The following is a 23300-nucleotide window of genomic DNA, read 5'->3' as shown; positions in this document are numbered from 1 at the left end:
ATTAAAATGATATTTTGCAAACATTTTTCAAGTTTGTCATATGCTGATATAGTGAAATCTTTCTCCTGCTTATCTTTATTCTATTCATATTCACTACTTTTAGACAGTTCACAGATCTATGGCAGATGAACTTGTGTGAATTGTGACAGCTTTTCTGATTTCAAGACAGCTGCAACAATTTCCATACATCGAAGATCTGGACCCCACCAAAAAAACCAAGAGAACAACAAAATAAATCAGTGGAAGCACTTGGAGAACTGATGATGAAACACATTACTTACTATTACATATATGGATAAGACCATCAAGAATTATACCATCAAGGATTCTCCATATACCAATCTCTAATTGAAGATGTTATAGGAAGAATCTTATTATATGAGTAGGTTATGTAATAATTGTCTTCTTCAGGCACAACCCCTCTGAAGCTTCTAGCACTGCTTACCCCTGAAATTAGGAGACTAATCTAGAAGGACATGATTTAGCATAGTAGTCCCTGGATTCAACTGCAATCAATTGTATGGGATAACTCATTTTTTACTGGAAGAGGAGGAGGAGTTAATATGCTACAATGAGCAGATAAAAGCATGATTTTCACACCAGTATTTGCACAATGGGCTAAAACACACACACTATAAACACACTACACACACACACACACTACACACTATAAACACACTACACACACACACACACTACACACTATAAACACACTACACACACACACACTACACACACACACACACACACACACACACACACACACACACACAGAGATATAACCCCTCCCCCACCATCTGTATTTTCTTGCATACCACATGCCTCCAAACAAGACACATACCTTGTTTTTAGGAAGACGGAATATAGGAAAAAGGATTGTTCCAGAATCATTGCAGAGAGGGCTGACTGCATGAAGCAGTTCACCTGATGCTCACGCAGCTCACTGGCTCTTCAGGCCAAAGCTAGTGTGACAACTGACAAATTGGTAACAATTCTGGCTGCTCAGCCAAAAGCTGCTGCCAATTCAGCAGAAGCTGAGAGCTGGTTAATGCTGAATTCTGCCCCTACTGCTTGCTGTCCCAGAGAGAAGTGACCACCATTTTGGTATACATTATAGCATGGTTTTCTCCTTGCTGCTCTTCCACAAAAAAAGAAAAATCAGCTCCCCTACTCAAGACATCCCAATTTTGGAAGGCTAGCTTTAGGAACAAGAGGTGCATGTGGTATACAAGTAAATATGGTAGTGACAAAGGCAGCATTAGTCATCAAGTAATCTGGAAGAGAACTCCAGTAGCAATTGGTTTAAAACACTGAAAAACTATATCCATGAAGCTTTAAAATATTTAGGACCTGAGTATGGTGATTATAGCCTTCAACTAAGTTAAGTGAAGCACTGGCGTGTCTTGAATGACCTATGCACTATCATGGAATTTACCCACTTCTTCGCAGTTTGCAAACAAAAATGATGTATGCACAGGTGTCTTTATCTAGCACTCTTCAAGGTTTATTAAGGGCCTTCAAAATTATATTTTCCTTTTGCCTTTCACTGCTGTGGTAAAGAAAAGAGAAACTCCATGGATCTCCTTATGGATTGCTTTAGCATCTGTAAAGCAAGTGAGGAATCATATCTTATGTTACTATGGCAAATCTGTCCAATGTTCATTCAAACTTCAGAAGGAAAAAAAAAGTTTGCTAGAACAGCTGCATAGATTAATTTCCAACAGGACTAGAATGACATAATCACTTCTACTGGTACTCTTCAGCTTCCCTGCTAAGTTCTCCACAGCTAAGGGAAACTTCTTATAGCTCTAACAGTTAATTTAAAGAACACATGCTATCTTCATTGATCTTTAATTTGGAGAACTGGCATTTCACAGACTGGCAGACAAATGAATACTTTGCAGACATGTATACAAATCTTCCTGTTACGTCAGGGTTAATGCATAGGCAATTTTTTGGATAAGCACATCTTCTGCTTCTCTTCTTCACCCTTTCACTTTCTTTTCCATTTCCATTGATGTATTGCTACTGCTCTCTCTCTCCCTCACTTTTTCTTTGCTTTTAAAAATCTTAGTGGTAAAATGGTAAGCATTTATGCAGAGCTTCAGTGAACTAGTTGTCTGTTTTGTATGATGTATGCCTTTAACTAGTAAGTAGATCTAAGCAGGTGTTTGGATTTTCTCAAGCAGTTTCTTTAAGATTGATGAAGTATTTGACCAAATGCAGACACATGAGAAGTAACTGAACATACATTATTTTGGATAATTTAGAAAAGGATCTATCCACCAAACTGCCTTATAGTCCTATATGATGAATCGTAAACCTAGTAAGATGCATTAGGGTTTTGTTATCCCTGCCACAATATCCTGCAATTAAATATGGTAAAAAAAAAAAAAAGGCAAAACTGTAAACACTTTGCTGTCTCAAACTCATGTGTATTAAAATGAGTGTCTTTTTTCCCCTGGGTTAAAGACAGAAGACAAAATCTCAGTCAAATTGGAGTAGCTCCATTTACTTTAATGGCCCTGTGTTGATATATGCCAACTGAGAATCTGTTCCAGCATTTCACATAACTCAATCACAACTTCTTCAAGAAAGAAGAGAACATTGTGAGAAAATCCCAAGGACCAATTATAAATTGTACCATTTACTGGTACTGGAAAGAACCTCTGACATTGGCTTCAGAATGTGGGCCATTTGCATCACTAAATGCTGGTGATTTAGTTGAAGACGTTCCTGACTCTCAGTATGTACTGAACCAATGCCACACCCTTGTATTAGGAAGTACTGTGCTCTTGGAAAAGTGATTTTATAGTACCATATTTACTTGAATACAAGATAAGGCTTTTTTCCTCCAGTCACATTTACATACAAGGAAACCTCATTATTATACTGCTTCTAAAAGCAGCATATATTCATTAATCTTCTTCTTTCGTACAGCTAGGGCATGCAATAGTAGAGAAGGTGCAGATTAATTAACATTGTACATTGAGATTTGATAGCCAGTCGATGACACCCGGGAGTGCTAAATGGATTGCTTCAGTCCCTCCATGACACACAAGTTCAGGGCAGGAGTTTGCAATACGGCTCACTGACTACACCTTCTTTTGGGAAAGATGATGACAACTTGCTTACGGCCTTTCCTGCTAAGTGATAAATCACAATGAACATCACCTCTCTGGCAGCTGAACCTTAATTTTCAAACTCACAGCCATAAAAACAGTAACATAAACAACATACTCAGTAATGGAAACCAGCTATTAAGCTGATTAAATGTAGCCAATACAGAGGATGACCTAGCCCATTCCGTGCAATCCATCTAAATAAGATATAAATTGGTGACCATTGAGTTTAGTCCCCTTCAGCACTGACTCTTTTTCAAGTCATGGTAAGCCACTACACTGAATACCTATTGACTTTCTCTTCACTCCCACAGTTCAGCTGTGCCTTTCTTTCCCTTTTCCAATGATTCCTGTTTCTTCACCAACTTTAAATGTCTGGCAAACATCATCAAATGTGGCCCCAAACAGTTCACCCAGAATTTCTGTCACACCCTCTCTCCGCCTGGTGCATATGATTAGTGTGGCCCTGCCCTCCACAAGGTAGACCTGAACTAGGTTGTCCTGCACCTCACCTGCATATATATTGTTGGAGAATCCCAGGACTTGTCACAAGAACAGCTGGTTCCAGTCATGAGTGAGGGGCTACTTAGCACCTGGATCCTTTGTGGGGCGGGGGATATCAGGAGTAGACGCAAATGCTGAGCAATGCTGAGCTGTGGGGTCACTAAAATGCTGCTTAAAAGCGTATTTATGGAGTGCCTATGCTAAAATGTGCAGCAGTTTCAAAAAAGGCAAAATGCATCAATTCTGAATGAACCAACTCTGTGGGTACCTGTAGTAATTTTGTGCATATTAATAAAGATATATTTATCTCAAGACCAGTGTTTTCAAATGTGCTTCTCACTTCCATGTGTACAGGGAGAGCAGGGTCTGACTGTAAGGAGTAGGGGAAAAGGGCTGCAGAGGGAAGAATTTGGGGCAGAGGAAGAGGACAAGGGGGCTACCTGACCTCTCAGATGTATTTTCCCTGCTGTAGCAGTGGGAGGGGAATAAATTCAAGGCAAACCTCCAATAATTAGATTGTATATCTGGAAAATTATAACAAATTTATAAATTTTCCTTATTTTTCCTTAATTTAACTTATATTCAGGTTCATTTATATGTGAGTAAATATGGTAGATAAAATTATCCTCATATTGGTCTAGCATATGCATATAGTTTTGTTAAGTCTGTAAAATACTTTAGAAGTTTGGAGGAGTAAAAACACCATATCAATTTAAGATAATTATTTTAAAGGGATTTAATACACAAAAATAGTGTAGACTGCCATATTCTTATTATAAACTGATTTCTCACGGTGGAGATAAAAGTATTTAATCAAAGTATTCCTAGCTATGATTTATGCTTAACCTTTCTTAAAGGAAATTGATTACTATATTTTCCTTGTCATATAATTAAGCACCAGCTGAGTCATATGCTTCACATCCTGAAATATGATTCCATCAACAAACCACTCATTCAAATCAACTAAGGAAGTTTCTCTTATACACAGGTACTACTAAAGATACAAGAATACTGCTATTCCATGTATTTCTTATACTGAGATATTTTGGAATACATTTTCATCAATGGTTTTAGAGAAAAAAGGTTCACAGAAACATTTAACAATAATAGCCTCTAAGATGTCCTGGAAAGTTTAGAAATAATAATAATAAAAACATAATTTGGAAAATATGTTTGAGTGCAACAGAAAAGACAGAATTCATACTGCTACCAGTTCACTGCTCACAAGTCACTGCTCACATTCCAATATTATAAAAGACTTAGGCTTAGCCAGAACCTGTCTGGCTGGCTGATTAGTGTGGCTCTGCCCTCCACAAGGTAGAGCTGAACTAGGTTGTCCTGCACCTCACCAGCATATATATTGTTGGAGAATCCCAGGACTTGTTACAAGAACACCTGGTTCCAGTCATGAGTAAATCTGTCTGTCTGTTTGTCCAACCATCCGTCTGTAAGTCTGTCCATCTATCCATCTGTAACGCTTAATTCGCGCTCTGATTGCCTGTCTCAGCAGCCAATCAGAGTGCCCTACACAGACAGGGACAGACAGCGGAGTGCTGCCATGACAGTGGGGACTGAGGGGCCAGAGCGGAGCGGGGCAAGGCCAGCAGAGGCCAGGAGTGTTTGGTCTGCAGGTGGCGGCAGTGATACGCTGCCATGATAGCAGGGACAGAGGGGACAGGGCAGGGTGCCGAGGCCCACGCACCCCCCTCTCCTTGTCATTCTTGACAGTCAATTGGCTAGTAGGATATATAGTTATAGGAAAACTTGTATTTTTCTAAAAAATAGCAACAAAGATTCTTTTAGGGAAATAAACACATCATTTGAAAAACAGCATCTTTTCAAAGAGAGGTTTCGTGTGTGAAAGGCATAGTATGGCGATTCAAAAACAAAACTCTGAGTTAAAAATTTCCTGAGTTTTGATCTGGGCTCTGAGATGGTTTTCCTCTATAACCTCGAATTTGCTCCTCTATTTTTCTGAACTCATTCTCTTCAATTTCTCCATTCCTACAATGGAGATGGTTTTCCAAATACCAACACTCATAAATATGCAGTAGTCTGAACGTATTTGCACCTCACAATTTAATCCATAAAGATTTATCATCAACTTTGTTTACTGTTTTTCTGTAAGTTTTTAATCCACATTATATCAATATTGAAGCTAGTTTTAATTAATATTTAAATGAGGATATCAGGAAATACTATATCAAATTATTTACTAAAATTAATTTTAATTTCAAATGCCATTCACTATATTTATGTATAATTCTACAATTCCAAATTATAAATCAAGTTCAACTGTGATAACAGTTAGATTTAGTTGTGATAATTAGCAGTACTACTTTTCTATCAATCTTCTAGTACTGGCCCTCAATTTTTTGCAGTTCCCCCCCACACTTACCATATTCACCTGAATCCAAGATGACCCTGAATTTAAGACAACCACTCAGTAATTAGATTCTATACATGGAGAATTTATAAATTTGGTATAATTTTCCATGCACAGAATCCAATTATTGGAGGGTCATCTTAAATTCCCCCCCCCCCCCCCCAACTGCTGCACTGGGGAAAGCAGTGTTGGGGGGGCAGGCAGGCAGGGGGCAAACAACTTGACCCCTGCTCCTTGTCTCCCAACCCTTTATGCTTCCTACTGCCTGACCTACTGTGGGGTTGGGTCCAGGGTCAGAGCTGCAGCCACAGCCTCAATTGCAGCCACAGCAACTGCCTGCCTTCCCACTGCCTTGTACTTGATTCCAAGATGAGTCCCCCCACCATTACATAGAGATTAAAAAAAAATTCTTCTTGGAATCAGGTAAATATGATAACATTACTGGCATGTTTGCTAATACCCTAAAATAAAATGCAAATCGGGACCAGATCTCCCGCATTTTCCAATACGTACTTTCTCCTGGGTTTCCTTGCTATGTAACTGCTTATTAGTGTATTGCCCAGACCGTCTTCACTCACCACTCATTTCCAGCCTTGAAACTTGTACAGCTTTTCTCACCTTATGCCCTCTTGTCTTACATTTTAAAAAGTCATAACAAGCTTTGGACCTACTCTTGCTGTAGGATCCCTTATGCTCCGGCAGAACCCCTTTAACTGAAATGAAATTCCACACACATATGAGGAATGGAAGGGACTGTTAGTTGAAAATCTTTTTTTAGTGAACCCAAGTTACTTACCAAGTAACTTATCTTTCTCCTTCAAGTGATTGTCTATACACACATGCTCAATGCTAGTGAGTTCAAAGCAGTGCCAGCATACCTAATGATGGGTCTAAGAGTCCCAAGTGAAGAGTGCCCTACCAATTGTAGTATCAGCCCAGGAGACTTCAATGGTACCATGTCTAGTAAAGGTACATACCCCTGGGGAGCTACCATGTTGATACTGGTCATGGAGACATTATACGGAGAGACTGCAAGCTGCCTGGGATATAGTGGAATGTGCTCTAACTACTGTCAGCCGTTCCACTACTGAGGTCCTGTAATACATTAAGTCAGTCAGATATCAAACAGGACCTTGGACCTCTTGGCTAAGGAAATAAACAGCTGTGAAAAAACTTAGTCCTGTGGAGGCAAGTGGCACGGGCGCTTTTCATTGTTGAGTGAGTACGACAATGTTTCAGTCCAGGAAGAGAAAGATTTTGAGAAAATTCTTCTTGTGGTGGCCATGAATATGGAGTCTTTACATAGTCTCCCAACTGCTGCGAGTTTTAGCACATTGATGAGGTTTACCTCCTCTGGCATCAAACCACTTAATGTTTGCCGATTATTGACATGAGCTCAGTAACTTAAAAGAGTAATTCTTCAGAACTGTCACTGACGAGCATGAGAGGAAAAAAAAAAATACTGCTTAGCACTAGGAATGTCAATTAATGGCAGTTAACTCATGCAATTAAAACATTAATTAGCTCTTGACTTAATTTTTTTTAATACGTTAATCGCGCAGGTGGTTTTGAAGCCTGCACCTGGGCTCCGCTCCACCACCTCCGGGCTGCCCAGCGAGGCAGCAGTGGCAGCACAGAGGACCAAAGGGCAGCCTGGGTGTGGGCTCCAGGTGGCTGCTGCAGGAGTGTGGGGGCACACAGATACAGACGCACACGAGCAGCCACAGCCTGCACACTGCATGTGGAGCAGAGCTGCTCCAGGAAGTCTGTGGAGGGGGAGGGGCGGAGGGAGGGAATCTGCAACCCCCTTTCCTTCCCCTTCCCCTCCACAGACTTACTGATGAGGCAGGGTGGGTGTGTGTGTGTCCCTCACAGCAAAGTCATATCCCCCCCAGCCCTGCTATTGTCCCTCACTCCTGACCCTAAGTACCCTGCATCCTGCCAGGGTGTATAGGGACCCGCTCTCCCCAGGCTCCAAACCCCACACCTCCCCCCACACCTTCACAAATCCCCCCCCCCACACACACACACACTCCATCCATACAAAGTAACTGCATAATTTTGAGTTTTTAGCTGTGCGATTAAAATCATGATTAACTGTAACTAGTTTTTTAAAGCATGCAACTAACTGTGATCAAATTTTTTAATCGCTTGACAGCTCTGCTTAGCACACATTGTACTGGTAGCACACATTGTACTGGTACTTCTACCAGGTCAATAAGACCGAACCACAAAAGGAATCAATGCTGTCATGTTTAGAGGGAGATCCCCTAGGGAGTAAATGGTTTGTAGCCAGCTGGTATGTGGCACTAGAAAGAAACAGGAGACAAATCTTTACCATTATCATAAAGCAATTCTCTACCAGCAGAATGAGATCTTGGAGAGACTAGAATCAATCCTGAGAGAGAGCGGCCCTGGCTGTCAGGCACCCCAGAGCAGCTCCTGTGAACCCACCAGTGAGAAAACCTTAGTGAAAACTCTTGAGGTGACTGAGATGATGAATGGTAAGCCTTTGTACTATTAATGGTCTGACCTGGCATAAATCCAAAGCAATTCTTGTAGGAAGGTTTGTTTGCAATGTGGAAATGGGCATCTCACAGACAGGAAATTGCATATTAGTCCCCCAGTTGCAAGAACAGTATGATGATGACCTTAACTTTGGGAATGAAAGCGTTCTTCAGCCTCAGATGGGATGCTGCTCCTCTTTCATTTTGGGAGGAAGGGGATATGTGTAGCAGAGCTCACCCAGGCAGTGTGGTGCAGGTGCGGCCCACTCGCCACCAGCCAGTACTCCACGTAGGGCTGAGCCCAGCCCACTCCTGCCCAAGGTAGCCTACACTATGCTCCCGCTCGCACCCATCCCATGCCCACCAGACAGCACTGCCCTGGCCCCAGCCAACAGCCACAGCTTTACAGCAGGGCTGCTCTGTGTGGCTGCAGCTGCCCAAGTACTACTCAGCTCCCCCTGCCTCAAGCATCTCTTCCTCCTCCTATCCCTACTATGCCACTCCAGGCACCAGACAGTGCAGGGCAGCCATGGAGACATGTGCTGGGCAGCAGATGCCCAACCAGGTGGGGGGGGGAAGCTGCAGCCAGGCAGCTCCTGCCCGTGTGCAGGACTTCAGCTGCAGCTCCTGGCCACCTTCCACCCACTCTGTCCACCCCACACAATAAGCAGCCACCCATGGGTGGCCGAGTGGAAGGTAGCCAGGAGCTGGAGCCCTACATGCTGGGGCACGAGCTGCCTGGCTGCAGCTTTCCCCCAACCTCACCTGGCATCTGCTGCATGACACACATCCTCACGGCTTCCCCATGCTGCGTGCTGCCTGGAGCAGTGGGAGGAAAGAGGAAGAGGAACCACTGGAAGTGAAAGAGCTGAGCAGCACCCAGGCAGCTGTAGGAGCAGCAGCAGCAGCCACCCGGCCAGGAAGCTGCGTTGACTGGATCCAGGGGCTGAGGTTTGGCAGACCCAGGTTGGGTATGAGAGGGAGCGTGGCACAGCAGGAGCTGTGGGAGGTAAAAAGATCAGGTGGGAGTGGGCTGGGCTCAGCCCTATGTGGAGTACTGGGTGGTGGCGGGTGGGCTGCTCCTGCCCCACACTGCCTGAATGAGCTCTGCTACATGTGCCCTTCCCCGCAAAATTTAAGTGGAACAGCACCCCATCTGAGGCTGAAGAACGCTTTCATTCCCAAATTTAAGGTCTTCATCATACTGTTCTTGCACCTGGGGAACTGATATGCAATTTCTTGTCCATGAGATGCCCATTTCCACATTGTAAACGACCCTTCCTACAAGAATTGCTTCGGATTTATGCTAGGTAAGAGCATTAACAGTACAAGGTCTTACCATTCAGCCCCATGCAGAATGCTGCTAGGGCAGCAAAGCTAGATACAATCAATCAGCAGGTCAGATCCAGCCTACAGGCTGAATTTTCCCTGACCCTGTCCTAATACAATACTGACTAGGGCTAGGCCACTGGATTTCATGGAATCATAGAAAAATAAGGCTGGAAGGGACCTCAGGAGGTCATCTAGTACAAGTCCCTGCTCAAAGCAAGACCATCTCCAACTAGATCATTCCGGCCATGGCTTTGTCGAGCTGGGCCTTAAAAACCTCCAAGGTTACAGGTTCCACCACCTCTTAAGGTAACCCATTCCAGTGTTTCACCACCCTCCTAGTGAGAAAGTTTTTCGTAATATCTAACCTAAACTTCCTTTGCTGCAACTTGAGAACACTGGGTATTTATACACATGCTCTGGGAAGGGGGGGGGGGGGCACTTTAATTAGAGCAGCTCTGAGAGTTGCTCTAATTAAAGCACCCAGAGCATCTTGTGTATCAGCATCCCCCCACTTAAAAATGGCAGTGGGGGCACTTTATCTAAAGCTTGCCAAACAAGCTTTACATAAAGCACCGTCACCATTTTTAAGCATGAGGGTGCTGATGCATAAGATACTGGAGGCTGCTGGAGTGTGGTAGGTGAAAGCTGCCATCAAACTCCCCCTCAGTCTTCTCTTCTGCAGACTATGCAAGCCCAGGTCCCTCAAACGCTCCTCAGAAGTCACATGTCCCAGCCCCCTGAACCATTTTCATTGCCCTCCACTGCCCTCCTCTCTCCAGCTTGTCCACATCCTTTCTGTAGTGGGGAGGGGTGTGTGCGCAAAAACTGGACATAGTACTCCAGATGTGGCCTCACCAAGGCAGATAGAGGGGAACAATTACTTCCCTCAATCTGCTGGCAACATTCCTACTATTGCAGCCCAGGATGCCGTTAGCCTTCTTGACAAGGGCACACTGCAGACTCATATCCAGCATATTACCCATTGCAACTCCCAAGTCCTTTTCAGCAGAGCTGCTGCTTAGCCAGTTGGTCACAAGCCTGTAGCAGTGCATGGGATTCTTCTGTCTTAATTGCAGGATTTGGCACTAGTCCTTGTTGAACCTCATGAGATTTCTTTTGGCCCACTCCTCCAATTTGTCTAAGTCGCTCTGAATCCTAGCCCTACCCTCCAGCATATCTACTACAACCCCACAGATTGATGTCATCTGTGAACTTGCTGAGGGTGCAACCCATCCCAACTTCCAGATCATTAATGAAAATATTGAACAAAACCAGCCCCAGGACCAACCTGTGGGGCACTCCACTTGCTACCAGCTGTCAACTAGATCTCAAGCCATTGATCACTACCTGTTGAACCCGATGATCTAGCTAGCTTTCTATCCACCTTACAGTCCATTCACCCAACCCGTACTTCCACAGTTTGCTTGCAGGAATGCTGTGGGAGACCATATCAATGCCTTGCTAAAGTCAAGGTATATCACATGCACTGCTTTTCCTGCATCCACAGAGCCAGTCATCTCATCATAGAAGGCAATCAGGTTGGTCAGACATGACTTTCTCCAAGTGCTTAGAAATGGATTCCTTGAGGACCTGCTCCATTTTTCCAGGGACTGAGGTGAGGCTGACTGATCTGTAGTTCCCTGGATCCTCCTTCTTACCTTTCTTAAAGATGGGCACTATATTTACTCTTTTCCAATCTTCCAGGACCTGCCTTTATGACCATGAGTTTCCAAAGATAATGGCCGGCAGCTCTGCAATCGTATCAGCCAACTCCCTCAGCACCCTCAGATGCTTTGCATCTGGCCCCATGGACTTGTACATGTCCAGCTTTTCTAAATAGTCTCTAACCTGTTCTTTCACCATTGAGGGCTGTTCACCTTCTCCCCAAACTGTGCTGCCAGATGCTGTAGTCTGGGAGCTGACCTTGCCTGTGAAAACCAAGGCATTGAGTACTTCAGACTCTCTCATCCTCTGTCACTAGGCTGCTTCCCCCATTCCGTAAGGGACCCACACCTTCCCTCAACTTCCTCTTGTTGCTAACATACTTGTAGAAACCCTTCTTGTTACCCTTCATGTCCCTTGCTAGCTGCAACTTCAGCCTTCCTGATTTCATCCCTACATGCCCAAGCAATATTCTTATATTCCTCCCTAGTCATCTATCTAAGCTTCCACTTCGTACAAGCTTCCTTTTTGTGTTTAAGCTTGCCAAGAGTTTTCTGTTAAGCCAAGCTGGTCACCTGGCATACTTGCTATTCTTCCTACACATCAGGATATTTTTTTCCTGCGCCTTTAGTAAGGTCTCTTTAAAATACAACCAACTCTTCTGGACTCCTTTCCCCCTCAGACTAGCCTCTCAGGGGATCCTGCCCATGAGTTCCCTGAGCTAATCTAAGTCGGTTTTCTGCAGTCGAGTCCATACTATGCCACTCTCCTTTTTTCTTTTTGTCACAGTTCTGAACTCGACCATCTCATGGTCACTGATGCCCAAGTTGCCAGCCACTTCTACATCCCCCACCAATTCTTCCCTGTTTGTGAGCAGCAAGTCAAGAGCACGGCCCCTAGTTGGTTTCTCCAGCACTTGCACCAGGAAGTTGTCTCCAGTGCACTCCAAAAACTTCCTAGATTGCCTGCGCACTGCTGCATTGCCCTCGCAGCAGATGTCAGGTTGGCTGAAGTCCCCCATGAGAACCAGAGCCTGTGTTCAGGAAACTTCTGCTAGTTGTCTGAAGAAAGCCTCATCTACCTCAGCCTCCTGGTCTGGTGATCTATAGCAGACCGTCACCATAACATCACCCTTGTTGCTCTCCCCTCTGACTCTAACCCAGAGACTTTCAACAGGCCTATCTCCAGTTTCAGACTGGAGCTCTCACGTGCAATTATATGCCTCTTTTACATACAGCGCAACCCCTCCTCTTCTCCCCTGCCTGTCCTTCCTGCACAGTTTGTACCCATCCATTGCAGTGCTCCAGTCATGTGAGCTCCCACCACATCTATTATTCCAATCACATCATAGTTCTTTGACTGTGCAAGGACTTTCAATTCTTCCTGCTCGTTTCCCAGGCTCTGTGTGTATGTGCACAGACACCTGAGGTAACCAGCTGCTTGCCCTACTTTCTCAGGAAGAATGAGGTGGCCTCCCCTGTTGCCCCCTCTTCCTTGTGCTTCCTCCAGGTCTCCCCCTTCCCCACTTACCTCAGGGCTTTGGTCTTCATCCCCTGGCAAACCTAGTTTAAAGCCCTCGTCACTAGGTTAACGAGCCTGTTTGTAAAGATGCTCTTCCCTATCTTCATTGGGTGGATCCTGTCTCTTCCTACGAATCATTCTTCTTGGAACTACATCCCATGGTTGAAGAAGCTGAATCCATGCTGTTTTATTTCTGCCCAGTATATCACATAGTTAAAATTCCATGGAATTACTTGCTATCCAGCTTTTGGAAAGAATACTTTCACAAAGGAAGCAGTTGAGCTTCTTGGGTGTAATGCCACCTATCTTCTATAAAGCTAATATAAAGCTAATATCATCTTTAACTGAGGTTAAGTAATGACTTTCCACATTAGAAGTCTGTTCTTAATTCTTCAGTATTATTGTACTCAGGTAATTCAGGTAATTTACTATATTTTTTTTTCTTTTATATTCCTAGCTGGTTCTTCATATTACCCAATGATATATTTATGGGTTGTGTCTATCACAGGGACTTTTAAACAAATAAACTTTACTTTTTCAGAGCAAAAATATATCATCTTACTTAGCGGGTAACAATTCCCTTCATTCTAATTGTATTATGTTTTTCATCCTACATCTATAAAATGGAATGGTTCTATACTGAAAAAAACAATTTGATGGAATCAAATCAATGGTCTATGCACCACTGACCTACCAGCTCAATTATTGCAAATTACTGTATTTAGGAATAAACCAGGATGCCCCAAAAAACTCTACTGATACAAAGGGGGTAAAAAAAAAAAAAAAAAAAAAAAAAAAAAAAAAAAAAAAAAAAGACTATCTTGCTTCATAGCACGTATGTGCTATGAAGAAGTCACTGTGGACATATCAGGGTCCACAATGGCCCGTCCCTGAAGTTCAAGGTCTCCATGGGGCAGGCACTATGTACTTGAGAGATGATCTGTCCCTATGTGACCCTGACATCCCAGAGCAGTCACTTCTCACTAGGTTAACGTATGGAAGACAGACTTTTTCACAGAAAGTGGACTGTGCTGTTAACTCATTCCCAAAGATCTTAAAATGACTCACCCTGACTCCTTGCAAGAAAACAAACTCATCACTTGAGTCCCAGTACATCAATCAAGCAATTTCTTGCACAGGTTATGGATTGCACGTAAGTGCGGAGAGACATAAAATAAAATGTAAGTGGTTTAAAAAAAGTTTACCCATTATTTCCAGAAACATTCCCCATTTTGAAGAGAATTTTTCAAACCAATGCAAGTTTTTAATGTATTCACTATTGAGAAGTAATAGCAATACAATCAGAAAAACTATATCATACACACGGCATATATATTTATATTGCAAACTTCAATGATGATGTATACATGATGACTAAATATGTAGCCTGCAGTAAGGCTCTGCCAACTGAAATGATATTCAGAGTATTTGAGTAGGCAACTACCACCTTATGGTCTTGTCATCACTTGAAACTCCCATTGCAAACAATCACAACAGAATTAGGGCTCATCTTTAAACAACACAGCCAAGATTTTCAAAAGTGACTACTGCTTCAGTTCACACATTCTCTCCTGGAGATACCTTACGAAAATGACCCATTTTCAAAAAGCATTATGCTCTCAACCCTTTCAAAATTTATCACTTCAACATGGTTCAAGCTGGACACCCAGAATTTTTAATGCAACTTAAGGAAATCTTAACCAAACATCTTGCATCAGTCATGTGCAATACTGTATTTCTATTATTGTTTATTATGCATTAAATAGCTTTGTTTTGCTTATTATGCATTTGCTTTGCTCCCCACCATAGATTCAGATGAATATGTAATGGTATAGACATTTTTAAATCCTTAAAATGTAATTTTTGAGGTAACTTTTCGTTATAATTAACACTAAGTTATAATATGTTGTCAACCTTTATAACAATGCACCAGTTATGGAAGTCAAGCACAAAGCTAAAAAAATATTCCTCAAACTTCATACAATTTAAATAGAAAAAAAAAAATCTTTATTTTACTCTTAATCACATTTATTACTAGTTAAACAGATCATAAGGCAGGGGAAATTCTGAAAAGAAGCCAAGAAATGTATAATAAAGATAGGGAAGACAGTGTGCCAAAGGACAGGCAGCCAACTTAACAAATGATGCATTTAGGAGTTTCCTAGGGCTGGGTGGAACCTAATTTACTAACAGTAGCACAAAACCCATTTTGATAAGATAACCGTTGGGATTTCTCTGGCAACCTTGGAGAAATGTTCTCATGGTAAGCACAATTAAAGCATTTGAAAGACTGTTCCCAAAAGTTTGAGTTATTCCAAAACTAATTTCAGAGTTTTGCCATTTGCCACTATTCATCTTTACTGGAAACTGCCTTGTAGACCAGGGGAAGGCAATCCCTGGCACAGATGCCAGAGCATGGCATAGAAAGGCGTTTTGCTTGGCATGTGCACCTTGGGGTGGACAGTGGGGAAGGGGCTGGAGCTGCACTGCCACAAGGATCAGGCCCCTTGCGGCTCCTCTGCTGTCCACCCTGGCATGCCAACATCTTAACAAGTCAAGGTTGTGGGTGTTTTTAGCACTCTGCCAAAAAACGTTGCCAAGTCCAGTTCTAGATCTTCAATGAATACTTCATACAGTGATCAAACTCACCTAGAGACATATCAGATGGGCCCAAGTACTGAAATCTCTCTATATTTGCAGTACTTGGCCCCACACACTCCTGCCATACTGAGGATTAGGGTTCACAACACCACAGTTTTCCACGTTCAGGTGCCAGGGTCTTCCACCCGTGTCCTTTTCCCAGATGCCCAATATACCTAAATTTCTTTGTGGGTAAATATATCATTTTCTTTTAAAAATCAATTTGTAAATAAGACAATACCCTCACTTCATACTATTTATACATTGATTTTGTTTCACTCTGACTTTTGATTTAACAAATCATATTTCAATTAAAAGATTTTTTGCTAACAAGAGATTACACATGTTGAACCATTAAAGCATCATTTTTTTTCTTTTGATTTCTATCGTCTTTTTTCATTCTCTTATTATCTGACAAATTAGGCTTCTGCCTATGAAAGCTCACACCTCTCTGAACCAGTTGGTCTCTAAAGTGTCAACTTGCCCTATCTTCTGTCTGTTTTTCGTGTATTGTTTAACTGATGTCTGACTAGTATTGTATTTCCTTGCACATCAAACACGTCTCTTTCCCCAAAATTAAACCTCCAAAATTAGGATGTCTTAAACAGGTAAGCTGATTTTTCTTCCCTGGAACTGAAGCAGGAAAGCTTTGCTACAAGAGGCCTGCCTTGTTTTTCCCTCTGCCCATGTCAGGGAAAGAGGGGGTTGAGTTCACCCTTTAGAGGCAGAGTTACAGTGTTAACCTGCACAGCCACAGCAGGCAGAATCCCCTATAGTCGACATTCAGCCATAACTGGAAAAAATTTTCTTCCTCATTCTGTCTTCCCAAAGCAAAGTGAGTGTCTTATTCTAGGGTGTGTTGTATGCAAGAAAATACAGCGGTTATCCAGCACTGCCTATTACAAAAATACACCTGGCAAAAGTGCCTTTACTTACAGTCTCCATGAAAAGATCAACATTGAAAGGCCTGTGTTCAACACAAACCTTTTGGTATAAAATCAAATTAAAGCTGTTGGACTTGTGTGTTGTACGTTACCCTTTATTGAGCAGAGCAGTATGTTTGGAAAAAAAGAGTAAAAAAGTGCTCCTGTATATTCCAAGTTCTTGTAAAAGGCCAGTTAAAAAAAAAAGAATTACATTTAAAATGATTGTTCTTTAAGAAAGATAGTTCTAGTTTGCAGTAAAATCAAGGAAAATTAAGTATTCTTTTAATTTTGTAAAATTACCATATTTGATTACAGAGAGGGTGGCTGAGACAAAGGTGAACCTCCTAATCAACTGTACTCAGAATAGAAAATTAAACTTCTAAAATAAAGCTCTAGTATGATCACATGTATGGATCTGTTCTCAAAAAGTCTTATGGACTTCACAAGGGGAATTGTAGTGGATTAAATTCTTCTATTTTCTTTTCTGAAAAACCATACCTATAAATGAAGGCAGTTTGGTAAAACAAAATCTTCAAACAGAGAAGGTTAAAGTGTAAGAAATTCAAGGATCCCTATGCTACTGTTTCACAAGGTTTTGCAACCTTGTTGTGGAAGCTCAGTTTCTAGGAGTGAAAAGGTTGTCTCCAGGACTCATGCAATCTTTGGCCTTTAAATGAGAGTGTCAGACGAAGAGGACATTAAGTTAGTGGCTCCACTTAAAACCAAAGTGAGTCTACCAACTCATTCCATAAAGACCAATGAAATACTGTTGTCCCTTGAAGGATAAGAAAATAATACCCAAATACAAGGTTTAGCCCATGAATCTAGAGAGAAAAAAGAATTCAGGGAGTTCATTTTTGTTATTTGTTTAGGAGAATCAACATGTAGTGTGGATTTGACAGAAGAAAATGTAAACAATTTCAAAGATATAAAGCTTTTGATTTTCAAATCATACTACCATTTACATTATTTGTAACAGACATACCACAGTATAAATATTACAGGCCAATCTGTTCTCTTATCTGTACATATCAGTGTTGCGGATCTTCTCTTCTGTCAAGTTTCTCTTCATCATTTTGTTAGTTCATTCCTACTAACGTGTATGTTAATAGACCTGAACTGATACCACTATGTTAAACAGAAGAACCAATACTATAACATTTAAATATATTAAGGTTAATTTCATATTTAGGTTTTAATTGCATTCAGTCTGTTAAGTTAGGCCTATAAGTTTCTATAAAGACAGAATATTTTTTCAAATTATGAAGAAAATCAAAGCTTAAAACAAGTCTTGCATAACTAGGTCTAGAATTTATTAATTCTGAAAGAACAAAGATACAAAATACATGTGAAAACTACATAAAGATTTCTATAGAGTAAAAGCAGAAAGTAGGAAAAGTGAAAGGTACAGTTCAGTAATTATACAGAAATGTATGGCATGCATTTAAGGGGTTTTTTTAAGTGCAATTTTTTTTACAACAGTTCTCATTGAAAAAAAGATGCAGATTGAAAACCAACTTGTACACTTGTCACATTATCAAATGGACCCCCAACACAGGTATATACATATGTACATAAACAAGTCTGAAATACAATTTTTAAGTTCTTTGTTGGAGGCAGTAGATTACAGGTCTATTTAAAATTTAAATTTAATTTCAGGAAGTAAAATGGTAGCATTTATAGAGCATTTTGCAAATACTATTAATAGGTCTTCTGTTTTTATAGAGCAGCAGGATGAAATACTTCACATTGCCATTTGTAAGCATGAAACAATCAAAGAAATATTTACAGATCATTGACCTTACAGATAGGAAACAGTATCAAATATTCTGTGTAAAAAGATAAATAATTAAATTTATAGTGTCACAGCACAAAGAAGGAATTATACAAATCATGGCACTATGTACTGTATGAAACATCAAAAATAAATGTAGCACATAGATACCTTTTCTTATATTTTACATTAAATGTACAGTACAACTGTAAAATGTAAGTTCCACAATGCCAACAAGCTACAAATTCTGGTTCCTGGTAATAGCAATATTGTTAAAGTCCATGTTGGCAAGGAAATTCCATATTCCAATCATGGAGATAATATTGCTCTGTGATATTGCTAAACCCTGCAACTTACATTCTGATGTCCTTCTTTTTCTTAAAAATTGCCTGCTAGAAAAAACGTATTCCACATGTAAATCCTTTGGAACTATATGGTAGATGCAATCAACTACTTTTGGGTGACGGAGTCATGGGAAGAAAGGTATAAATGGTTATACTTTTAGACAAAAAGTATTAAATTTATTAAACAAAAGTTAAAATGATTCAAACGTTATCCAGTTGATAATGTTATTATAAACACTACTACAATTTTCAAAGTATAATTATGGTTCCTCCTACAGTGCTGAAACTTTCCAATTTTAAAAAACTGGTGAAAGAAAATGTGAAACTAATCACTGTAATACTAAAAACACTAATGACTGAATTTTATTGCAACTCACTATTCTGAAAATATAGATTGAACTATTGTTAGGCAGCTGAGATATAGGTATTATATTTTTCCATGCTCCAAGACAACAGTTCTCAAGCAGGGGTCCGCAGCCTCCTGGGGGCCTGTGAGCAGGTTTCAGGGGGTCCACCCAACCCAGCCTTGCCCGGTGTGGGGAAGAGCTGTTTTGGACTCCCAGGACTGAGGCGAGTCCCGAGGGCGGGGCAGGGGTGGGCCTGCTTTGAGTGGCCCCAGAGTTTCTGTCTTGTGGGCAGTGCCACAGTCAGGCAGACGAGGCTCCACGCTGCTGCTGCTCAGGTGAGTGTGGCCCCAGGGTGCCACACTGCGGAGCTACGCCCACTGCACCCAAGGCCAGGGAGCCCGGGCGGTCCTCTCTTACACAGGGAGTGGCAGCAGCTCTGTGGGGCACACGTGGGTCATGGAGTTTTTATAGCATGCTGGGGGGTGGGGCTTCAGAAAGAAAAAGGTTGAAAACCTCTGCTCTAAGAGATAAGATCAGCTTGATAGGTAAGATTGTTAGGAGTATTATGTATGATTTTCATGTGTGCATTAGAGTTTAACATGAAAATACTGTTGAAAGCTTTTAGCACTTATGTGCACAGCCTAAATGAAATTATGCTTCTAAAGGCAACCAGAAATGTAACCATTAAACACACAGAATAAGACCATGAAGCTTCTCATTTAAAATAAATATTTAAGGTGCAGAGACTTTTTGTCTTTGTTTTAATGGTTGCCAAATATTGATAAACAACGAAGAGAAAGTAAAGTAATATTCCATGAAAAATGTTATTAAAATCTAGAAGTACCTGAATTGGATCTTTGATATCCAGGTTTTTCCTGATTACCTGCCAGCGGAGTCGGGGGTGGGTAGTTGGCTTCTGTGAGATTACTGATGTCTGTCGGTGGTGTTGGTGGTGGCAATAAAGTGCTGTTGGGGCTGCTAATGTCTCCTTCAGCCACGAGAGTCAAGTCCGCTACATTGTCATCATCTATCATCTGTATGCCTTCAGCCTGCAATTCTCTTGACTGCCTTTTCCATACTGTTGTACTGTTGTTTTCCTGCACATGTGGAATTGGAGACAACGGGGCACTAAAAGGAACGCTGTAAGTCTTCTGACTGTTAACTGTTGCCAAAGCAGTTTTATGTTTATTTTCTGAATGACCCATTTTTTTAATTGAATTTTCATTATAGTTTTGTATGGACTCCAGTTTTCCACCTGTACATTTGTCCTGGCCATCATATTTTGAAATTCTCCTGTTAAGGCCTTTAGGGCCTATCGGTGTAGAAGAAGGTGGCTCTGGTCCAGCCAGGGGTAAACGAAGAAAATCAGGCAGAACAAGGTCTTCTTTTCTTAGCAGCCCACGTTGGTCGTCTGCTCTATTACTCTGAGCTTTGGATATGAGATCAAAAAATTCTATTGGGAAAAAAACCCAAATTGACAAATTTTGTCAGAAAGTGCAATGCTATTGCTAATGTCAATAATCATCACATTTAGTTTCCAATAAGACCTTCAATTCCTTTGAATTCTGCTTTAAAATTAGATTCTATGTTAATTAGGAACTTTTTCAATTACATCAATGCTTACTAGCAGTACTATAATTAGGACCATCAGGATTCCTATTGTAAAAGCAGTTTTGCAGTTTAGAACTGCTGCAATTCACTGTAAACCCTGAACTTTTTATTTTATACATTAAAATGAATCTTTATACCTGCCTTTTATTCTTAATACAAAACAAGGTTCTGTTTTACCGACATTTGGGCCTTTACAGTACTCGGACGCATATTTGTATATCCTAGATGTTTCTTTGCATACCTCAACTCAAAAATAGCCATTTCCTCTGAAAGCTTATTGGTTCAAAATGTAGACAACCCTTTATTAGATAAGGTTTCCTCCATTTTATTAGCAGTCGGTCAGATCAAGATTTAGCAGGTTTCTGAATCTAGCTGGTAGTACAATTTTAACTGACAAGGTTAGTATTATGTTGTTTCATGTTTTAGTAACTCTGCATCTGTAAATGATATACATTTAGGATAGTTTATTACTTTATCCTGGAAAGCTACATTTGGCAACAACAAAATGTAGTCCCTAAAACAAGAGTGATACCACTCACAAAAAAGAAATGGCACAGCAATAAATTAACTTGCTGGTACTAATGTTTAACTGGAGTCTGCAAATCTACACAATAAAACATGTCCCAGGATCTATTAAATTTGTGTTTCTAGAACTGAAAATTTAAACTCATTTGAGCTTCTCAAGCAAAATCAGTTTGGAGGTTTTAAGCCAGATCATAATGGTTATCTAATTAAAATCAACAGGAAACACCTACAAAATTTAGTTTTCAGGAGCTATAATTCCTCAGCATGATATAAGGTTGTGTCATTTAACATTCCTATTATTTTACTTATAGCTTACGAACAATATTCCGGGTAGTTTGGATGAAATAACAGTAATAGATGGTGAGAAACAATTTGTAATGTGTTTGTAAAACATAAGTTAATGTAAGAGGATTTGAACCAGAGCTACTTTGTAGCTCCAAAATATACTTTATGCCCAAGTTTTGCAAATGGCAGTAGGTGCACTGAAATATACATTTCTGAAATGCTTTTTCTCGTAGAAATTTTTTTTCCAGAAAGTTCATTCAAAATGTACCTACAACATTCAATAACTTTTCACAAATTTAGATAAATTTCACAAAATTCAAAATGAAATGTGAAAACCTCAGTTTCTGAGGTTTTCAGATTAGATTAATATAATTGAGAAATATACTTACAAAAAATATTTAAAACAAGCTACTAAAACAGCACATAATAGGAAAACCCCATTAGTACATTTTGCAGCAACACATACATGGTAACTAACAGATATTCATAACAAGGGTTTCAGTCGCAGTATTTTATTAGACCTGAACCTGCAGAAACTTATTTATGTATATAGTCATTTATGTGTATAATTATTTATAACCTTGATCTGAATATCTGAATATCTGATATCTGAATATCTGATAGCAGTAACAGTGAAGTTTAAATCTAAATCCTAGCTAGTACATTCCTTATGGCAGGGTAGGCCATTTTTTCAAATAATCCTTGAGCCCAGGGGTAATATTGCTCCCATTATTTTTTTTTTTTTTTATTCCTCCCACTCTCCTGACCAATATTTCTTTACATATTTCCTATTAGAAAACATAACTGAAAAGGAAAATTCTGCTGTTATCAGTGTAATCCCAGGAAAGTCACTAGCACTGCAAAGGCATCAATGAGGGAAGTCAGCTCAGAAAATGCAGCTGACCAGCTATGACATGGCTTTCTCTTCCACTACTAGCTACCTTTTCAGAACACTTGCTGAATGAAAAGTCCTCTTCCTTTGTTCTTGCTCACCACATTACCCCACACAAACATAACCATCTTTTAAAACTTCTAGTAATTTGGATATCATAGATATGACGGTGAGAATTTTCATGAGCATTTACCCTCAGTGACTTACAAATAACTTGTAATAAGAGAGAGACTCTTAAGTACCCAAGTCATTTTTAAAAGGGACTAGGGCCAAATTCTTTAAACAGGGCTTTCTAACTTCTGGGCAGCCAAGAGCTGCACACAGCACTGGACACACCCTGGGGCCACCCCATCAAGCCTCTCTGCCAAAGGTACAGCTCAGCTCCCCCACTACCTTGTGCGGCCCAGTTGCTCCCCCTTGCTGTGTACAACCCAGTTGCTCGCCCCTCCAGGGGCAGTCCAGCTCCCAGCAGCCACACATAGCACACCCGCCCACTCCCTCTGGCACACATTGTGCAGGCAGTCCATAAGCAGCAAGCAGCATGCAGCATGGGCAGCCTGGCTCCTTTTTCCAAGCACGCAGCTCATGCAGCCCTCTCCCACCACGCACAGAGCACTGGAAGCCTGGCCCTCTCCCAATGCACCACTCCGGCCCCAGCAACAGGGTCAGGAACAAGAAGCTTGAGGATAGAGAGGGAGCCTGGAGATCTTGGCCACTGCTGCAAGGACAATGGGTAGAGTGGCAGCTGGGCAGGAGCCCAAAAGGTGCATGTTAATGCCTCACAAGCTACATGCAGTCCAGAGGCCACCAATTGGACAGCCCTGCTTTAAAAGACTGATTCCTAAAAATGGATATAGATACTGAATGGTATTTTCAAAAGTACTTAGACATCAATCTCCCACTGGCTTCACTGGCAGTTGGG

At 41.0% G+C, this 23300-nt stretch overlaps 1 protein-coding gene across 4 annotated transcripts in view; it reads right to left on the bottom strand.

The window, feature by feature from the left end:
• The window catches only part of RGS12 (regulator of G protein signaling 12), a 169584-nt gene that overhangs the window by 12800 nt on the left and 133484 nt on the right, over positions 1–23300 (bottom strand). For all 4 annotated transcript variants that reach the window (XM_019479123.2, XM_006262642.4, XM_059721535.1 and 1 more), the window contains one exon: positions 19910–20518. In XM_019479123.2, coding sequence (XP_019334668.1) covers positions 19910–20518 — 609 coding nt within the window. The remainder of the gene's footprint in view (positions 1–19909; positions 20519–23300) is intronic.

Source organism: Alligator mississippiensis, chromosome 2 (assembly GCF_030867095.1).
Source record: "Alligator mississippiensis isolate rAllMis1 chromosome 2, rAllMis1, whole genome shotgun sequence".
Classification (NCBI taxonomy): domain Eukaryota; kingdom Metazoa; phylum Chordata; order Crocodylia; family Alligatoridae; genus Alligator; species Alligator mississippiensis.
The sequence above is the reverse complement of the archived record's forward strand: the minus strand, read 5'-3'. Positions and strand labels throughout refer to the sequence as shown.